Source organism: Tamandua tetradactyla, chromosome 4 (assembly GCF_023851605.1).
Source record: "Tamandua tetradactyla isolate mTamTet1 chromosome 4, mTamTet1.pri, whole genome shotgun sequence".
In the NCBI taxonomy this organism is placed as follows: domain Eukaryota; kingdom Metazoa; phylum Chordata; class Mammalia; order Pilosa; family Myrmecophagidae; genus Tamandua; species Tamandua tetradactyla.
In genome coordinates this window covers 116,523,586-116,545,401 of record NC_135330.1, presented here as the reverse complement: position 1 = coordinate 116,545,401, position 21,816 = coordinate 116,523,586, and the positions used below count along the sequence as shown (strand labels likewise).

Genomic DNA, 21,816 nt, shown 5'->3' with positions numbered 1-21,816 from the left:
GCTGCTCCATTTGTTGTTATTTCCAGGCAGAGGAAAGCGAGAGGAAAAAAAATGAAGGCAGTGCCTGGTAGTGGAGGCACCATTCCCAGTGTAGCTAGAACTCACTCATCAGACTGTGTTTTGCTGCAAGGGAGACTGGACAGTGTAATATCTAGCAGAAGGAAGGGGTTGCCTGTAATAATAGAAAAAAAAGAGAGAGTGGATACTAGAGGACAATGAGCAGTCTCTGACATTCACAAATCCTATTTAGGCAGAAAAATAAACTCACTGACCCTAGGAGCAAGAGCTGACCCCGAGTTTTAAAGAATACATGGGTGTCTGAAAAAAAATTAATGGTCAAGATCTTATTTTGTAAAGGTTAAAACGCTGTGGGATTACTTAGATTGCAGGACAAAAACTTTAAACTAGATAATGGCATTTGCCCTTTTGAAGATATTTCAAAAGACCCGTTGAGGTTTATGCATCTGTTATCTTTGAATAAACCTTCATAGTCAACTGCAGAGGTTTTTTGCTAAGTTTTGTGGTTTCAAGGACATTAATGTAAAACCAGAAAGTTAATCAGATCAAGTTGTTAGTTTTGTTTTCTCTTTATGTAATGTTGATTTCTTAAAATTCCAATCTCAATTATTATCAGAGGTCCATTCCATTTTAAAACTAAAGTAAATAAGAAATCAATTTAAATATGAGTATATCTTAAATGCTTGGACATTTTAATCATTGAAATTGCTATATAGCTATCAGTTTTCATTTGCTTTTTAGTTAAAAAAAAAGCCACAGCACAACAACAAAAAACAAGGGAACAAATTAAACCCCACTCATTGTCTCTTTAGATCTGTATACAAGAACATGTGTCCCAAGAAAGTTCCTTCTAAACCCACACAGAAACTTGGGTTTTGGGAGCACTGCTGTTCCCAAATCAAGACATTAGTCATGTAGTGGTTTTCCAATGGGATTTCATCTCTGTTGCCATAACAGTTTTGGGAACTGCAATTCAACCCCTATCATATTTAGCGTTTATGAAAGCTCTGTATGGGAAAGCTGAAGTGGGACTCACAGAGTTTCCCTACAAAGCCAGGCCACCTTACTGCTTTTTGCACAACATGGACTATTGGTTTTAAAGTGCTCAGTGTCATGGGAGACCCAGGGCAGAAGATAGAAGGGTATGCAAGAAGAAAATGAATAAGTGTTACTGCCAGATGTGGGCTTACTTTTTGTGCCACAAGTACCTCAGGATGGAGTAAAATATTCTCTGCGTTGACATATTTGAAGAAACAGTGAAGGGGCAGGATGTCCCTGACAGAGGAGCGTCTTCATTGATTGGCTTAGGATCTTGGATCCAGAAATGAATGAAACTGAGGTACCTTCCTTGGAGAGCATGGTGGTAAGGGATGAACTGGATTCTTCCACCAGGATTGGCTTATCCCAGGAGAGGTACTGTCTGTGTAGTTGGAGAAAAAAGACGTGTCGCAAGACAGCATTTCCCACAGTGGCTTGATCTTAAGAATCACTTTAGGTACTTGTTGTAAAAAAAAAAAGTCCCACTGGAAATTCAGTTTCTGTAGTTCTTGGATGGATCTTGTGATGCTGGAATTCTTCTAGAAAAGGGCTGGTCTATCTTTAAAGGAAGGCTTCAAGGCTTCAGAGTAGGTCTAGATAGAGTGTCTGAGACCATGGAAGTGTACTAAACATCCTAAGAAGAGATGAGAACCTCCTGTGTACAGGGAAGCCTTTGTGAAATAACTGCCAACAGGTGTGTGCAGTGTGGACAAGGTGAATCCTGGAAGCGGCAGAGAGAAATTTGCAACTGGGATGATTGAACAACAAATGTTTGCTTGAACTTTTTGAGGTTCAGGTGTTGGGAGAATTTCTTTTTTTTACTCAGCTTCCTCATCGCTACAGTGTGACCCTAATCTTGGCCTTTGCTCTTAGAAGACTGCTACATCGTAGCAGTAGTAGTAAAAAATAATAATTACCACCTAAGTCTCATATTTATCAGTGAGATTTAGTGAACTCAGCATCCCTTCTCCTCAGTGATCATACCTGCGTCTCACTTGCTGTACCCTTTCGTGGTGAATAAAAATAACATAATCCCCATTACCCCAAACAGAAGCCAGTGGATGTTCTTATAGTTTACGCATTGACTGCTCACTGCAACCTCACCCCCCATACAGAACTTTCAAATGCTTCTCTGTACATTCTGTCACTGTTCTTGTCATCTGAATATAGGTCACTATCATTTCTTGCAACAGCTTACCCCAAGGTCTCAGCCACGCTGATGCAAGCAATATGTAAATCTGAACCTGCTGCTTGCTTTCCTGCTTAAAAATCCTTTAGTGGATTTCTGTGACCCTTGGGATAAACTCCAAGATGTTCAACATGTAATGACTTGTGTCCTGGAAGCCTTCACCTAATCTCTGCCTGTCTAGATTCATTATTTTGTAGGTGCCACCTCAATCTCCCACCACAACTTGTACTCAACAGTCTTGTCCAAATAAGTGCTTGAAATTCCCTAATCTGGCTGTGCCCTTTCACTCTGATCATAAACTCAATGATGGCAAAAAGGGTATCTGTCCTGTATCCTTAGCACATGTAGGATGATACCTGACCCCTATCAATAAACTTTGTTAAATGGATGAACAAATGAATCATGAGTCTTTGTGCATGAGCCTATATATGCCGTTCCAGGCCTTTCTCTGTGTAGTCAATTTCCACATTGTCTTTCAGGATTCTGCTCAGACATCACCTCCTGAAGGAGGCCAGTCCCTATGCCTGCCTGTCCCCGTCCTGGATTAGGAGTCCCTCCTGTGTGCACCCACAGGCATCCTGTAATCACCTCTCACATAGCACTGACCATATGGGCTTGGGATTTGTCTGACTGGTCAAGGACTGCTGGTCCTTTCCAAAGACAGTGTGACATTTAGTTTCTATCCCCAGAGGTCGGTGCATAGTAGGTGCTCAGTGGAAGTTTAATGAATGAATGAATGATCTCTACCCATCCCTGTGCTTTGTGTCACCCTGTGGCTAGCTGTTTAATATTCATGGAAGCTGACCACCTTAGCAATGTCCAGAAAGAGTCATAAAAGGTCAGAAGTTACTCCTGAACGTGGAGTTTTTCCTGCTGCCTTGAGAGGGGAGCTCCTTCCCTTTTTGGGGCATGAACAAGTTAGGAACCTCTAGGCTGGAAGCACTTTGTCACTGGCCAGAGACTGTGCTTTGCAGCCCACTGCATCCCTTCCCAGCCCCCTCTGTCTACCGTGGCTTGCCTGGGGGTAAGCCTTCAGTTTCCTTGGGGTCTGAAAACCAGCAGCCAGAAATTCTTCTGGGATGGTCTGTGAGAGTAAGTGTCCTTCAGAAGAGATGATTCTTTGGAAATGTAGAATGCTCTGTGAACATAAGGTGGCATTATTATTTTTCAGGTGGGAGAATAAAGCAGAGATATGGTAAATAGCACAGTTGGCCTAAGATGCCACACTGCAGTTATCTTGCCAAACTCTGAGATTAAACTTTTTTTTACGAGTACTCTAGTGTAAGACGTTTTAAAATTGGCCTCTTTATGGAGACTAATATTGCTGTCATCAGGCTACTTCATGAAAACCCGAGGGGACCTTTAACTGTAGCAGAAGCTTCCTCATTTAAACCATGAAGGTTAAACAATAAAAACTAATTTTCTACTCCCAGCACACTCATCGTCCTGCCAGGAGAAACATCTCTCTGCTCTCTAAAACAAGGACAACCTTTGCTCAGCCCTTTTGTGGGTGTAGTACATTGTCTTTTTGTAAAGGTGTGTCTTTTCCAATCGGCTGACTTCTTTGGGAAGAAATGGTGCCCCGGTGACTGTGTTTGGGGCTGGGAGGCTGAGAGGCTGACCCGCATCTTGGTCAAGTTCTTCACTGAGAGTTTTCACAGATGGTTGTGGGGTGGTGGTGGCCATTCAGTTACGAGTGGGTGGTGGTGGGAGCTGGGGACGAAGAAGAATCCCTGTTGAGAAGTTTCGGCTTTGGGTGGGAATTTTTAAATCAGTAATTTATGTTGAAAAAAATAAAGAAATTTAGGGATCCAACTATAAAGTTAAAAATGTTAAGTCCAAGATGGCTTTTACATTCAGAGTTGGTCGAGCCCATAACCCATATACTGTCTCCTCTTCCTTCTGCTTGCTGGGGGCCGCCGGACCTCTTGCCCATCTCATCCTCCCGCTCCCACTGGGTTGGTAGGGAGCTGCCTCCTCCTTTCCTGCGGCTTCCCACCTCTCCCTTCTTGGCCCTTGGCTCTAGGTTTCCGCTGAACAGCATTTGACTTCGTTGCTGACCTTTTGTAACAAGGTAGTTAGTCGATGGACCAGCCAACAGATCCTGCTCTTAAAATTCCTGACATTAGGATGGTTTTGAACTGCCATCACTGACTCTTGTTAAGGATCTGGGGGTCCCGGTGCCTGTAACGCTCACCCCCTAGATCCTGTGTGTTAGAAGGTCAGTGTGGGCCGTAGGGAAGGGAAGAAAGCTGAGACATCTACCCCAAATCCCATCCTAGTAGTTGGCGCGTGACACCTGGTAGGTGCTCTTTCTATGCTTTGTCAAACAAGAAGGGCATGGAAACAGAACTTTGTAATTACAGATGAACTACTTGATGCCATGTGAAGGTACCTCTGGTGAGGGAGCAGCGTGGGCACACGTCTGCATGGACCAGAGAGCAGGGGCATCTAATCTCAAGTAGTTCTGTGTGTGCCTGGGACCCTTAGGGATGGTGGGGTTTGGATGTGCAGGGGACGAATAGCCAGAAGAGCCTGAAGCAGTAGCCAAGCCCGGTCAGGCAGAGCCTTATAAACCCTGGCAAAGAAAGTGCACTTGTTCCCGACAGGGACCTGATTTCCTCTGTGCTCTGGGAGGAGTTCTCTAGCTGAATGGAGAGGAGAGGGGAGACTGAGACTAGACATAGGAAGCTATCAGGAGACATGGTGAAAGGTTGGAGGAAGGCAGAGGTCCTGCGGTTGGAGGGGAGGGAATGGATTTCAGGGCTCTTTATAAGGTGGAGTCCGAAAGACTTCTCTGCAGGCATGGCTGTTCATTTTCAGAATACAACCCATGTGTGGCACTCATGTGATGACTCCGCTGATAATGCACTATTCTTGCAACTAGGTTGGAGAAGAATTGCATGAAGGGTATCATTAAGATGTTAAAATGAATGCATTGCATATGTTAACAAGTGTATGAACCCTGTATTATATCTGGCAAACAGGATGTTACATCCTTGTTCAACCAGCCAGATGTCCTTGCAGCTGCTGCTGGTACTGCCGAGGGAGGCAGCACCTGAGACCCCAGCTACGAGCCGGTGCCAGCGGTTTCCAAAGCATCTGGCTCTACAAATTACTTTTCCTATGCTCTGATTGACAGGTTCCACATGGATTGCAGATTCCCATCTTAATGCACATGTGGGATTTTCAGTCCAATAAGTCCAATTTCAGACTCCAGCAACTTGACCTTTTCAGGGAATCTTTGCAGCTGGCAATGTCCTCAATTGTAGCTCAAATCTATTTAAATTGTTTTAGGAGAGTACAAACACTGCAGTCAGACTCACTTTGCAAGTTTAGTAACAGTCACTCCTGAACGGGAAGACTATCAGGTTGTGTTCGGGGCAATATTTTAGCTGAGTTTGCAACAGTGGGCCTAACGTTTGCTGTAAATGTTTAAATTACCTGCAGCAAAGTTGCAGTAACTACTCAGAGGTGTTGAAAACATCCACAGGTGTTTCTGTTTATTCTCATACAGTACAACTTCTAAGTGGCCCTGAATTTCCAAAACGAGCCATCACTGGGCTATCTCCTTCCTCCCCATGCTTGGCAAAAGATCCTAGAACATTTAAAAATATTTTCAAGCATCTGAATGGAGCCTGGTCCCAAGGAACTGGATTCATAGTTTGCTCTCTTTAAGTTTTCCCTGTCACACTCCTGGGAACTGGGCTTCTTGGATGTTGAGTTTAGAAGAAGTTGAAGAGAGGCCCTTCTGGAGACCACAGTTACACAATCACATTGATCTTTTGTGTACTTTGTTTCCTGGAGGAGAAATTGTGAAATCTCAACATTTTTATACGAGTTACATGAAAGTTGAGATAAAAAATCCTATCGGTTGCTTTCCTGTCTGTTCAAATGACAGCAGAAGTTTTCCAAGATGAAAAGTCAACGCAGTCCAAAAAGGAAAATACCACAATGAGAGGATTAAAAAATTGTTGTGAAATTTCCTCCTTTCTCTTGTTTTTAGAGTTTGGGGTGGGGGTGGGAGGGTGTGGGAGGGGGTGGGGACTGCAGTTTGCAATCCTTGAAACTTGCCTGCAGTGTCCCCGGCTTTTAAATATCAGCTAGCTTCCACAAGGTGGCAGCAAAGCAGAAGGCTTCTCTTATCCTTGACTTGGCTGCTGTTTCTTTGGCTGCCTACCAGTAGTTCGATTTTCCTTTATCGCCCTGTTTTGAAGGGTTAAATGAAGCTATCATAATTTAGGCCCGAATTATGCTTATCTGAAATACATAAATTCTGCGCACAGCCTAACTGTTACAGTGTGCCCATAAATAAGTTCACTTATTCATGTGAATTTTCTTAGTGACTTACTGTAAGCAATGATTTAGGTTGTCATGTGCAGTTTATAGCAAGCAGCGGGCAATTTTTTTTGTCCTTTGCATGCAACAGATGACAGACAACGCTGTATTCTGAGAAGACAGATGGTGAACTTCCTGGGGAGCAGGACATTGGGTTCTGTTTAGGGTGGTTCCACGGTGGCGCTTAGCCAAGAGGGGATAATGGCAGGGAGGGCTGTTTGCCTGGCTGTAAACTGTTTTTGGCTTCTGCTTGAGATTGTTTGCTGGGTGGGAGGTGTGTCAAAATTGCCTACGCTTCTTCATGCAAATCTCTGGACATTCTGATAGTGCAGGCAATAAATGATTGCATTAGATGTTTGTCCAGAACGCTAACTAACTGGTTTTTGTTCATTTACAGCTCAGTTTAAAATAAGATAAAATGCATAGACAATTTTATAAAGTTCTCTTTCATCTGAATAATTTGTTCAGAGGGAAGGCATTATGATGTGCTTTGTAGTGTTTACCAAAATCAGATTTTCAGAACTGTCTGAATTCAAAGAGAGCAGAAACAATGCCCGAATTACAAGATTTGGGAATAAAGACTCTGCTGCAAATTTTAAAGCACTCTAAGTAATCTGACAGATGGAGAGGACTAATGTGGATGAAAAGAAATGAAAATGCAATGCTTAAAAAAATAGATAAAATTGTCAGGGTGAAATTTGAGCACTCCTTTAGAGAAGTCCCCTAGAATCCTGAAAATGGAAAACATTAAGGGACATTTAAGAAAGATCTGTGCTTGGGCTTTATACAGCAAAAGATTTGCTCTCTAAGGAAAATAACAAAGCACATCAATGGCCCCTGCTCCATGGAATGGATTTGACCGGATTTTATTTGGAGACATGACACCCCCCTCATCCAAAATATTTGCAGGGATACGTTTGGGAAGTTCGTCAGCCGAGCCCTGAATGAGGTCTCTCAGCCAGTTTTTCTGCAGCTGCTTGGAATTCTGAGACTCTATTTCCTGATGTCTAGGCTCCTGTCTATTCAATCCCTTCCTCTGCCCGTTCCATCAAGCACCCAGACTCCTGGTCAGGGGGAGCCTCCTTTCCAGAAGGAAATCACCCTCTAAGAATCACTTGACTTTTCCGCAGCTTTTTTTGATGTCTGTGTCTTTCCCAAGGGGTGTGGCCGACTGAATTATGTGCCCCAGTTTAAACATGTTCTTAATATTAGTCTGCGTTCCTGTGGATGTGAGCCGATTATAAATAGGACCTCTTGAAGATGTTATTTTTAGTTAAGGTGACACTGAGCTGAATGAGGGTGGGTCTTAATCCATCTTAGTGGAAGCCTTATAAAGGAAAGAAACCAGAAGGCAGAAGTTGGAGAAGGCCCCACAGGGAGAAGCTGGAAGTTGGTGAAAACCAGAAGCACAGACACAAGAAAGGAGAGGACATTGCCGCGTGAAGGGAGGCCGAGATGCAAACCAATGAAACCTCCAGGATTGCTGGCAGCCAGGCCAGAATGCTGCAGACTCCAGGAGAAAGCAAGTCTTACTGATATCTTCATTTTGGACTTCTTCTAGCCTCAAAATCTTGAGCCAGTAAATTCCTGATATTAAGCCAAAACCCATTTATGGTATTTGTTATAGCAGCTCTGACAAACTAAGACAAGGGATGTGGGTATATAGCTCGAGAGGAAGAGTCCAGAGATGTAGGTTCACGTCTCAGCTGTAGGTGAGTCCTCCTTCTGCTTCTGCCTCCTGAAAAAGGAGGATAGTAATTGTCATCTTGGTTTCCGACTCTAATACGAATTAAACACAATAGTATTCACTTGGCAGCTACAAATAGAAAAGATTCTTTTTGAACTTCTAACGTGTAAAGTATGAGAATATACTAAATCTGTGACTAAATAAGGGTGTTGCCAAACAACCATACGTGGGGATACGCAATTGGTAATAATGTTTCTCAACTTTTGCCGCGTACTAGATTCACCTGGAAAACTCTTTATAAAATGCCAAGTCAGTGTCAAAGCAATTGAGTTAGAACCCAAGTGTAGGTTTCTTTTTTTTTTTCATGTTTTGTTTTAATGTGGGTAGGCACCGGGAAATGAACCCAGGTCTCTGGCATGGCAGGCAAGAACTCTGCCTGCTGAGCCACCATGGCCCACCTCTGGGTTTCTTTTAAAAGCTCTACAGGTGGCTCTAAAGTAGAGCCAAGTTTTCCATGGGGTTACTTGAGGCACTACCCACCAAAGCTTAGTTACAATTCCAAAGTCAAAAGAAGTAGTCTTAGAAGAATGTTGTGTTTCTCGTTGATTTCTCTGCAAATAAATAACAGTGATCTCAGAGGTCAAACAGTTGGGAGGTGGGGAGATACAAGAATAAATGTTGAGAATACAGTTGTTGTATTTTTTAGCCTGGGAGTGTAGACATATATTTTTCCCCATTAAAACTTCCCTACTGGAATTTTGAGAGGAATTGCAATTCTTGGGTCCCCAACAATGAGAGCAAAAGTACCTCATGGGTCTCACCTAGAGTTTTAATTCATCCTAGGTCTTAATTTTTTTTAGTGCAGTGCTTTCGAGAGGTGCTGTTTATTGAGTTGTTGTGTTGTCACGAAATGGATACTTGGCAACTTTGACTTAGAAGCCACTGATTAAACTGGCAGAAATAGTTCATTCCCAGGTGGGAGAGAACAAATTTTCCCTGACCACTCAATGAGTGGCTTGAGTCTGCTGCTCTTTGAATTCGTGTCTCAAGCATCTAGAAAACCTCACACTTGCCCTTCTGTGCATCTTTTGGGAGTGGATGGGATTGCCATTCTCAAACTGGCCAGTAGCACCAACCCACCTGTTAGAAATGGAAATTCTCTGGCTCTACCTCAGACCTACTGTATCAGAAAATTTGAAGAGGATGGTTCCCAGGGCATGACTTTCAGACATTGGTGACATACTTACCAAATTAGCACAAAAGCTCTTCATTTTTTGGTTTCTTTTAGTAATAAGTGTGTTTGGATAGAAAATCATAAAACAGTGTACTGTAGGTATATGCCACACTTTGCTTTCCTTTCTTCTTCCCTCCTGCCTCTCACCTCTGATGGTGAGGCAGGTCAGGACTAGAGGGAAAATGAGGACTAGCTTTAAATTTCTGAATTACTCTGTCAAAGAGGTTCTTATTCCAGTCTTTAAGTGATAGTAATTAAGTAAAGATACATTGTGTATCCATAGACGGCTAAAGTATACACAAACTATTAAGATATATAGTGTGCCTAGAATTCTCTGCTGCAAATGCAGTGGATGCAAAGCCAGGAAGTTACAGAAATAAGATACCTTTGGGAATCCCATGGTTATGAAAAGAAGGTTGGGAGATTGGAGGTCAGGAGGGTGAAGAAGGAAATCTTGGATGGAGCCAGGTGGAAAATGAGGTTGAGAAAGGGCCACTGCATTGCCCAACTCACTGCCACTGGTGCTTCCCAGGCTGGTGCAGAGGTTCCACGTCTAGGCAAGAGCAGAAGGTGGTCCTGGATGAACCCCTGAGGTTTCTTTCTGAAGGTCAACCACACCAAGACTTCTTCATGATTTTGGAGTAGGGAATGAAGACAGCCGTGGCTATCTCCTTGAAGAGTCTTTAAAAATAGGATAGATTCTCATCTCTCTTGGAGGTTGTTCTAGTTTGCTAGCTGCAGGAATGCAATATACCAGAAATGGAACGGCTTTTAAAAGGGGGAATTTATTAAGTTGCCAATTTATATGTGAAAATGTCCAAATTAAAGCAAGCCTATAGAAATGTCCAATCTAAGGCATCCAGGGAAACATACCTTGGTTTAAGAAGGCCGATGATGTTCAGGGTTTCTCTCTCAACTGAAAAGGCTCATGGTGAACATGGTGACATCTGCTAGCTTTCTCTCCGGGCTTCTTGTTTCATGAAGCTCTCTCAGGGGCACTTTCTTTCTTCATCTCCAGAGGTCTCTGGCTGTGTGGGCTCTCATGGCTCTTGTGGTCTGGCTGTCTTGTTTTCCAAAATCTTCCTCTTTTAAAGAATTCCAGTAAACTAATCAAGGCTCATCTAGAATGGGTGGAGTCATATCTCCCTCTGATCAAATGTTAATACCCACTACTGGAGGTGTCACATCTCTGCGGGTTAATCTAATCAAGTTGCCAATCTACAGTTTTGAATAGGGATTAAAAGAAATGGCTGCTTCTACGAGATGGATCAGGATTAGAACACGGCTTTTCTAGGGCACATAATCCTTTCAAACCGGCACAAGGCTATGCTGAATGGGGAGGGTACAATAAATGTTACCTTATCTTAGAACCCTTTCAGCCTGGCAGTAGTCCATGTTGTAACTGCTTGTATTTTGTTAACTAATTAAACTGATGAATCAGTTACTTCCCAAACCCTCCTCTTCTGACATGCTAAGAACTTGAGCTTTATGACCTTTCTTTTGACTCTCATGGGTGGTAGGATGGTGGGCATGAGTGGTCCTTCCAAGCATAGAGTTAAGGGATGTCTCCAAAGTGTTTCTAGTATGTAGACATCTGAATTTCCCGAGTGCCGTGCTAAATGCCGTCAGGCCTGATCTCATTCCATCGTCACAATCGCTGTCTGATGGAGGTGCTATTAGAATCTGCAGTGGAAGGAGAAGGTGGGTGACTGGGTAGGGATTTGAACTGAGGTCAAGCCTGACTTGTTATCAGGGTCCCAAGATGTGACATTTACCCTTAGCTGAGGTCTTCATTCAGATGGGCATGGGGTTCCTTCTGGAGCTTTCATTTTCTGGGCTCACATTGAGATATGCAGTGACCCACACTCTTTATGCGCTTGTGTTCTTTCTTTTTCCGGCTCTTACTCTAAACCTCTATTTATGGCAATATTTTCAGTTAATTATCGGTACTTTAAAAACTCTTAGACTTCCGTATAGTACTTTAAATATGGTATAATGTTTTCACAATAAAAAATTGGCCGCTGGGATCTGGGCATCATTACCTTTCCTGTGGGTTGAACTTCAGAGTTAGAACAGGAATTCACTAATGAAATAGACGTAAAAAGAGCCTCCCTGAAGATTTAAGAGGGTCATATATTCTGTGTAATTGTTATTTACCTACTTAGCTTCATCTTCATGGGTGTACCTGCTACATATTTTTAATTATGTTCAATTATTCCATGTTTTAGAAATTACATTTACTCTCTTATTTCCTCTTATAGTCCAGAATATTTTGTTAGATGGCATATGTGATCTAGTTTTTAAGAAAATCAGCCTAAGTCTTTGGGGTAAACTTACCTCAACACCCATCTGGAACAGCAACAAATTTCACTGCCTTTCCGCTTCTGGCGTCTTTTGAAGGACAAGAAGGCTAATGTATCTCATGCCCAACAGTTCTGAACACTTACCACTCTATAGAAAAAGTCGGTGTATAAAAATGATGCTTTCCTTTTCTTTTTCAGGAATTGCAACATATTGTTGGGTCGCAGCACCTCAAAGCAGAGAAAGGTAAGTACAGATCTTTGTGAATATTTGAAATCCCCTAAGGTCACTGCTGTCTGGACTAACTGAGTTTCTCTCCTCACAGCGATGGTGGAAGGCGCATGGTTAGGTCTGACCAGGAGGAGCAAGCCTGAAACTCAGCCTTTTGCTCATCTCACTATTAATGCCACCAACATCCCATCAGGTAAGTTCCATTTGCATCCAACCTGTCAAATAGTTCAAGTGACATTTATCGGCTTCTTTGAATCTTCAACCCTATAAGCCTGTTACAAAGTATTTGAGAGCCCTTAAGTTCTAGATGGAATGAAAGATTGTTTAGTCATGGGTTGATGATTCACAATTAAGTGGACATCCTGGATTCTCATTCGTGTCAGAATGGGCATCATTAGTGTTTCCCTTCTTAGACAGTCAGTGCCTGTGTTTATTTTAAATGACTGCTGCGGAGGGTGCATGGTAGAAAGGGCGGTTCCTTGTTAGGCTCATCTGGATTTATCCAACTCGAAGTTGACACATCCCTACTGCTGACCTCTGGGGTGAGCGAATTTATCCAGGTGGTCAGATTCTCAGCCGTGTCCTGCCCAGTTCCAGGTGAGGGCTCAACAGCATGATCCGGAAGAGGTGGCAGCCCTTGAAAATGTGACATCCAGGGCTTCTCATTTTCTCTGGTTAGGGTTTAATTCCATGGTCTGGAGGTCTGATGATCTTGCAAATGAGGAAACTCAGAGCTCCGTGCCTACATTTCTTTCCTTGCTGCACTAGTTATCTCATCACATGCCCCCAGTGGTTACTTCACCTTGGGATAGGGAAGTCTCAAAAAGATTACAAGAACATTATGATAGAATAATAATTGCATATTATTTTTGTTTTGCAATTTATGAAACACCTGTTATATCCGGCATTTTGCTCTGTTCATTATCGCTGGTCCTTACTCCAGCCCTGCAAATTAGAGATTATTCCGCAGATTTTGCAGACAAGGGAAGATGAGTTTCATATAAATTAAGTTGTTTGCCTCTAGGTTACAGGGGTGGCAGAGTTACTAGTTGAATTCTACTCCAGTTGATTCCAAAGTCCATGCTTTTTATACGGCATGTGAAAATATAAGACAGCCACAATGTACGTTGTGATCAGTTGGCTTTATCAATAAGAAATAAATTCAAAGCACTATGTGCCTCTTTCCCTGGAAGAAGTAGATAGGAGTAATGTTTAACAGCAGGGGCTCCAAAACCCCAGTGTCTAGGTTTGAGGCCCCACTGCACTACTTTCCAGCATTGTGGGCTTGTGTAAATTATGGGAGTCTTTTGTGTCTCAGCTTCATCATGTGTAAAATAGGAAATGTGATCACAGGTGCCTCTGGGGTAATGAGGCAGATTAAATGAGGCAATGTGATTGACTGCTCAGATGAAAACTGACCTAGAGTAAGCACTCAGCGAATAAGACTGGTTATTACCAGTTGAGTTTAATTAAATAAGGAATTTATGCATAATCTACTTTGTTCCAAAAATGACTTAAGGCAAACCTTTCATGGAGTTTAAAAAAAAAAATCTAAATTTTAATAACCGATTTTGAAGCCAGATGTTAGCCTGGGTCATGGAGGGGATTTTCTTTACTGGGGACATAAAACGTGGGAAACCAACTCTTTGACTTCTAGATGATTTTCCTAAACTACCTATCCTGCCCAAGATACTTGCTTCATAAACAAATTTTCTCCCTTTCTCTCTCTCTGTAGTGTGTGTGTGTATGTGTGTGTGTGCATGCCTTTTGATGGCACTATGTAATTTTCTCTGAGTGGAAGACTGTTTTGCATGTTAGCAAAAGCGATCAAATTAATACTGATGCATCCGTTGTGTGTGCTGTAAATGGACTCTACATTTATCTTTTTAGCTCCTTTTAAATGGCATATGATAAATATTGCATTAGACCATGTGCCAAAGTCTGTTTGGCAACAGCGAGCACGTTTTAGTTATAAAGCTTTCTCTGCAAGCAACCTAGCATCAAATCATTGCCAAAAAAACAAGGCAAAAACTCCTGGTTATTTTCTGAGGGTTATTGAATTTGTGACCGGATGAAATGAGTTAGTGTGTACTTCTATTTAAGAAAATAGAATTTGCTGCTATGGGCTGGGCCAACAATTGCTTGATTCCATTTATCTCCCTGTTTGGCCAGTACTGGAAACTTCAGGGGAAGATGGCTTTAAGTTTGCATATTCATTCTGAGGCTCTGTTTACACTTATTTACACATAAGAAATTAGAATCTGCCTTCTATTGACTGTTAGTTTGTGCATTTTCTGCACTTCTTGAGTAAAATGCATTAGGCAGTATTTCACGATGTAAGTATTTGGGTTCCTTTAGAGGGTGCTCAGGCTGATCATTTGCAGAGGCCTCTTCTCCAATATCTAACAGCAGAAGCAGTGGGAGCTCAGGGGGTCATGTATGAGGTCGACAGTGTGCCTTTTCAGTGATGGAATCCCGGGCTGCCCATCTGAGACCCTTTATGCTGCAGTATACTTCTCTTACTGGTTTTCCTGCTCCTTATTTTATGAGTCCATTGGTTCACACTGACATCTTTCCTCTCTGCTGAGCATGCCGTGTCTACTCCAGTCTCTTCTCAAATAGCTTTCCTCACCAACAATACTCTCCTTTTATTACTATCCTTATTTGACCCAAATTCTCCCAGTTCTGTGGCTCCTTTCCCCCTTCACTGCACTGAACTCTTTTCATTGTCATGAATGTCTGAGCCGTTTTCATTCAGCAATTGCTTGTAATTTAACATCTGTTATGTGTTATGAAATATGCAAAAAATCTAAATATTATATTTTACATGCCCGTTTCTTCTTTTCTCTAAGATTGGTGGTGAGTTCCTTCAGAGTAGACTGATACCGTTCTTAATTATGTGCCAAGTTAATGTGCATAGAAAGCACCACACAGATATTTATTGAATGACAGACCAACTCAATGAATTGGTGAATAGATGGGTAAATGAGTGAATAAAAGTAGAGGTATCTTCACCAGGAAATAAATCTTTCCGTTTGACTTAAGCAGTGGCCCACAGTCTAGGGTTCTGTTCTCTGTGTCCCTCCGCCACTCCTCTATTTCTATTCCTTCTTTGCCCGCTCAGGCCATTTCTCCAAACTCTTGGTCTAATGTCAGCTGATCCATCCTAATGAGAGTCTGAATTTGAGCTTAGTCATTCTGCTCCTCTCTGTTAAAAGAACCATCATGGGGATAAATAAGGCAGATAACAGGGCTGAATGGGATAAGGAGGAGGACAACGTGGAAAAGTTTGAGATGGGAGATATCTTGAATTTTGTTATCACGCATTAAGTGGCTATTTACCAGCACAGAGGGATTACTTTACTGGTGTTTATGAGGAGCTGATGCATAGAGTCTTGTAGTCTCATCTTGACTCATTTGGGGCTGTGGGATGATGTTTACATTTGGGATGCTTTAATCTGAGATGACCTCAAGTAGGACCTCCACTGAAAAAGAAGGAAGTGGGCTGTGGTTGGGCCCTAGGGACAGCCATGCCGGTGACGGTGTCTCAGGCTCACTCGAGCGCCCTCTTGTGGATAGGTTGTGCAGTTCAAGAAATACCTTCTCCCTGGACAGAGGATTTGGGACTGGTGAATTCTTGACCTTCACAGGCCTGATTGGAGATGGTCATCTTGCTATGGCTCCCCCCGATGCCATTTTTCTTCCACTTGCCTTACTGCCTGATTGATTCTTGGAACAGCTTGGGATTGGGATCCCCACATCATCCCCCAGGCTGCCTTGTGCCCCTGTGCAAAGTCAGTGAGAACAGCTTCTGTCTGGTTCTCCAGTGAAAGAAGCAGGTATTCAAGGTTACCTGGAATTCAGGTCAGTCTGGGAAGGAATCAGTGTGGATTTCATGTTCTCCAAGGATCTCACAAGGGCCCACTCTAATTGGAGAGTGTCTGTTCTGATGGATCTGTGGAATGTACATCAAATCTGACTCAAGTCTGGTTGGCTAATTTCTCTCTCCCAGCAACTCAGGACCTGACTTAAATTATGGCCACAGAAACGAATCCCATTCCCAGACTGAGACCCTCAGTCCTGTTTGCCTTGTTAAATCTTAACAGATGACAACCTTAATTTAGCAAGTTTTATGAAATCTTCTGAAGGAAAAATGTGGTTTTGGACTTCCTCAGTGTAACAGCAACCCCCACCATTAGTTAACAGCATTTCCAGTTGGATAATAGGGTGTCCACATAAATCAAATTTGGAGGAACTGGATTTATCGCAGGGATATTCCCCATGTTTAAAGATCTGATAAAGTACCCTGAATATTAGAACCATTTAGAAGATTTAGAAGGCTCTATAGAAACTCTCACTACTGCAGGAACTGTAGCCTAAATGCCAGTTGTCAGCACACTTCAAGTGTGAGAAGAGGCTAAAGAATAATTCTGGCCATTCAAAAGACATTTTACTGTACTTTGGTCACAAAAGATTGTGTGGCATTGTTAAGCTTGGAAGTGCAATGCCAATAATATATTCTTTTTGAACTTCGATGGGGATAGTTCTTCAGTTTTATGAGTTGGAGAGGTATTTGGGCTATTGGAAGGTGAGAAAAACAGACAGTGATGAGACTATAGTTTAGGAGTTTTGATCTTTTGGTTAAAGTTTCTGTGATCCAGATTTTCATCTCCTTCTGTCTACTCCTTTCTATGAATCAAAAGTGGAGATCAAGATGCATGAAGTGGGTGGGCCATGGTGGCTCAGCAGGCAGAGTTCTCGCCTGCCATGCTGGAGACCCAGGTTCGATTCCCAGTGCATGCCCATGTAAAAAAAAAAAAAGATGCATGAAGTGTGGAAATTCTTCCTATACTAGTGTCTTACTTTCCTTTGGTTCATTCACCTGGAGTGACCCTTCCGTTCCTACCTGTGGGGCTGAAGCCTATTCCTCCTTTAAGGTTTCAGACTCAGTGGCTACTCTTAAATACATTATTGATTCTTCTTGCTGGAAAAAATTGCTCAGTTCTTTGAATTCCCAAAGCAGTGATCTGTACCTTTCCTATCAGTATGTATGTCTTTTTTTTCTTATTTTTTTTGAAAAATCTTCACACACATACAGTCCATACATGGTATACAATCATCAGTGGCTCATCGCATCACTACGTAGTGGTGTATTCATCATCATGATCATTTTTAGAACATTTGCATCACTTCAGAAAAAGAAGTAAAAGAAAAGAGAAAAAGCGTATACATCCCCATATGCCTTACCGCTCCTTCTCAGTGACCACAAGTATTTCCATCTACCCAATTTATTTTATCCCTTATGCCCCTTATTATTTATTTATTTTTTATCCATATTTTTTTTACTCATCTGTCCATACCCTGGATAACAGGAACATTAGACAAAAGGTTTTCACAATCACACGGTCACATTATAAAAGTTATATCATTAAACAGTCATCTTCAAGAATCAAGGCTACTGGAACACAGCTCTACAGTTTCAGGTACTTCCCTCCAGCCACTCCAATACACCATAAACTAAAAAGGGATTTCTATATAATGCATAAGAATAACCTCCAGGAGAACCTTTCAACTCTGTTTGAAATCACTCAGCCACTGGAGCTTTATTGTGTCTCATTTCTCTCTTCTCCTTTTTGGTCAAGAAGGCTTTCTCAATCTCATGATGCTGGATCCCGGCGCATGCCAGGAGTCCTGTCCCATGTTGCCAAGGAAGTTTATACCCTGGAAGTCATATCCCATGTAGGAGGAAGAGCAGTGAGTTCACCTGCCAGATTGGCTTAGAGAGAGAGTCCACATCTGAACAACGTGAGAGATTCTCTGGGGGTGACTCTTAGACATAATTATAGGTAGGGATAAGTAGGATATAAGATCATTTCTTTGGGAATTCAAAGAAGTGAGAGGCTGTTCCCAGCAAGAGGGATCAACCAGTGCATGTGCCTTTCTTTTTGACTGCATGCATCCCGCACTTATTCCTAGTATTGTGTAGGCTCCTTGAGGGAAGGATGAGTTTTTATCTTTTTACCCTCTAAAGTACCTTGGAGAAAGCACTAAATAGATTTGCATGACTTTTCCCTCTTTTAGAAGATAAATTCTGAGAAACTTTTCTCCCATGGGAATACTGACTGGTAATCTGTGGTTTTCCAACCTCATAAAATCGTGAGGATCTCCTTCTCCTACAAGGGACTGACTCTAACTGGTGTGACTCTCCTCTCCTCAGGTTCCCACAAAGTGAGCCTTTCCTCCTGGTACCACGACCGGGGTTGGGCAAAGATCTCCAACATGACTTTCAGTAACGGAAAACTAATGGTTAACCAAGATGGCTTTTATTACCTGTATGCCAACATTTGCTTTCGACATCATGAAACTTCAGGAGACCTCGCAACCGAGTACCTTCAGCTAATGGTGTATGTCATCAAAACCAGCATCACAATCCCGAGTTCTCAAACCCTGATGAAAGGAGGAAGCACCAAATACTGGTTGGGAAATGCTGAATTCCATTTTTATTCCATAAATGTTGGAGGATTTTTTAAACTACGATCGGGTGAAGAAATAAGCATTGAGGTATCCAACCCTTCCCTGCTGGACCCAGATCAAGATGCAACTTACTTCGGGGCTTTTAAAGTTTGTGATATAGATTGAGCCCCACGTTGTGGCGTGTTACCATGTATTTCCTAGGGTGTATGTAGACTTTTTAAAAAACAGGCCAAGAAAGATGAAGGATAGGTGTGGGAGGCACTGCCCTCAAAGGTGCCTGAAGACCGTCTGTCCGTGCTCTTGATCCTAGAGAGAACCCCTGTAGTTACAGCCAGCGGGAGATGTTGGACTCAAGGTATGTTACAGTCTAGAGGCTTTCTTAAACAATGGTTTTTAAATTTTGTCATGAACTTCCAGAATTAAGCCAGATTGGAATGATTATGGTTAGTGATACGAAAATCTGCATTTGGGCTACCAGAGTGGTTAATTCTCAAGCTCGAACCCTTAGTTATGGGTCATTGTACAGCTGAAGTAGAGAGAGTGGCATCTAATTACAGGTGATTGATCATCTGAAGGGCTTATTCTTTTGAATTGTTACATCACGCTGGAACCTGCCAATACCTTTTCTGATGAGGAGAGAAAATATATGTATTTTTATATAATGTCTAAAGTTATATTTCAGATGTAATGTTTTCTTTGCAAAGTATTGTAAATTATATTTGTGCTATAGTATTTGATTCAAATATTTAAAATGTCTCGCTGTTGACGTATTTAAGGTTTTAAATGTACAGACATATTTAACTGGTGCACTTTGTAAATCCCCTGTGGAAGACTTGCAGCTAAGAGAAAAAAATGTTGTTTGCTGATATCAAATGTATTATATTTCTTCATCCTTTTTTAACTTAATAGATTTTTCAGACTTGTCAAGTCTGTGCAGAAAAATTAAAATGGAAGCCTTGAATAATAAGCAGGATATTGGCCACCAGGCAGGTGCCTTTTAAATTTAGAAGAGAATTGACTTTAGAAAGCTGACATTGCCAAAAAGGTTACATGATAGGCTACTGAAATCTGTTAAGAGTGTTTATATAATTATTGAACAGGTGTGTTTTTTTCTATATGTGCTGCAATTGTAAATTTTTTTAAGTGGAAAAGTTACCCAGCGGCTTTTCAGTAAACAAAAGAAAGAATCCCGTTTTCAATTTAATGGAAATTATTTTATACTGTACAATCAAAACATTGCCTTTGAATGTTCATTTTTGTTACAAAAATAAATTTATAAGAAAACCTGCCTTGTGGTTTTGTGCTTCTCTTTTTTTGTTTGCCTTGCTCTGTGTTTCCTGTTCTCTCCTGTATGGTAATGCAGCTTCCATGTCTTTCCAAGGGTTTCTGGGAGAAATGCAGGTTTAATTAAAAATTAGGAACAGATTCAATTCAATTAATGAACCTTGAATTTGTTGCAAGAATGTAGCTAGATAGAAAATAGAGGCTCCTTCTTTCAGGAAAGGAAAGTGAAGGCTTATATCATGAGAAAAATATGATACTCTGCACAAGTTCATTATGTCCTAGAGAGTAACAGTGCCTCATGGACATAAAAAACCATCTGAAAATTTTAGAACTTATCACTGCAAAAGAAGGTGGGCTGGAAGCTTGTCCTCATGGAAATTTACATGGGAGAAAAGGTCCAACCCAAGTTGGCTACGCACATGAAAGAGATAGAAAAAAGACAAGTGTTGGGAAGGAGCAGTGAGGCATAACTTAAGACACTTGCCATTTTTGCATAAAATGTTCCTTGACCCTGATGAAAAGAAAGGAGCGGGGGAAAACCAGATGTTACAAAGACGAAGTGGTAAATTTTAAACAGCAGATATGATGGCGGGGCCTCAATTGTTGAGCAAAATACACCTATGGTTTTAAAATGATCAGTAAGTCTGAGGTAGATTTGTATAAAATATGATTTAATATTTTTATATTAAATAATAATTTTAATTTTTAAAATAATAATATGATTTAATATTTTATATTAAATAATATTTGTGCATCCAAACAGCCAAGCCTTGGTTTAAGGAAAAGTTCATTTTGGTAAGCCATGAGGGAATTTCTCCATCCTCCATTAATACAAAAGTTTGTTACATGGAGAGCCTCATTAGCTACTCTGGTACCTGTAATAGGATTCTGTGGTTTCTAAAGGTGAGTTGCATTCATTCATTTGTTTTTTCCACATTATGTAGCCTGCCCTCAAGGAGGTACCATGTGAATAGGGGGAGCCTGCCTGGAAAGAGTGTGATGGGTTCCAGGCTATGGGTATACACAGCATGCTGTGGAAGCACAGAGGGGGCCACTAACCAATCTGAGGGATCAGAGAAGGTCTGAAAATGAAATTAGGCTGGAGAGGAAGGGAAAGTGGAGTGAAAGGCTCCAAATGCAAATATAAAATATCCGCTGCGAATTTATACTAAGAGGCAGCTCACTTGCCATCTCTTAGAGATGAGCTAAGACCCAAGGTCTAGGAATGGGAAGAACCCAGGACCAAGTGAAACCGTAAATGTGGCACTGGTCAGACTGGGGAACTAGCATGACAGCTGCCTGCAGTGCCAACAGACAGCCTCTTTCAAAGCCCTTGATGCTGCAGCCTGACTGTAATGTGAATTTTGTGTGCACTAACATCCTGATGTGTCAGAGCTTTTTGGAGATTTACTGGAAAGAATCCATGGCTTAATGACATTTTTGTGTGAACTGGCCTGTGCCTTGAAGGATACAACTGTCTGAAGTGGAGGGTACCAGGAGGTATGTGTTGCTTAAGAATTGTCAGCATTTGAGAGTAGTGGGATCTAAAATCCAGGATGCAACCTCTACGCACTCAACATGCTACTTTTTTCTTCCTGCTTTTTCTTTCAACACATCCTCTTTTCCACTTCTATGCTATATATTTTAACCCTTTCCTGTTTTCTTTTCCTTTTTTCTCCTACTTTCGGGTTCATGCCCCAGAGAGCCATTTAGTCCCTCTGGTGTCCCTTTGGGAAAAAGGAGTCTGCTGCATCTAATAGAGATGGAACCAGGTCATGTCAACACCCAGTCACAATTAAGTAATGTGTTTAGGTGTGACAAAATCATGTCAGGAAGCCACACATACTAGACACTATAACAAATTGAATTGTTGGTTCATTCTGACTACTCTATTTCAGTCTTCTTCCTGATGCCTGCCAAGTCTGAAGGACAGAAAGCATACTGAATGTGAAGTCATCTGTCTCCTTGAATCAGCATTTGCCACTATACCAGACATGGGCACTTCTGCATCTTTCCAAAACA

The 21,816-nt window shown here is 41.7% G+C and overlaps 1 protein-coding gene across 1 annotated transcript in view; it reads left to right on the top strand.

The window, feature by feature from the left end:
- TNFSF11 (TNF superfamily member 11) overlaps positions 1-19,753 on the top strand; it is a 35,385-nt gene extending 15,632 nt beyond the window's left edge. The window contains exons 3-5 of the mRNA XM_077155833.1: positions 12,006-12,051; positions 12,131-12,229; positions 18,254-19,753. Of these exons, the coding sequence (XP_077011948.1) occupies positions 12,006-12,051; positions 12,131-12,229; positions 18,254-18,675 (567 nt within the window). The 3' untranslated portion in view covers positions 18,676-19,753. The remainder of the gene's footprint in view (positions 1-12,005; positions 12,052-12,130; positions 12,230-18,253) is intronic.
- The last annotated feature ends 2,063 nt before the right edge of the window (positions 19,754-21,816 follow it).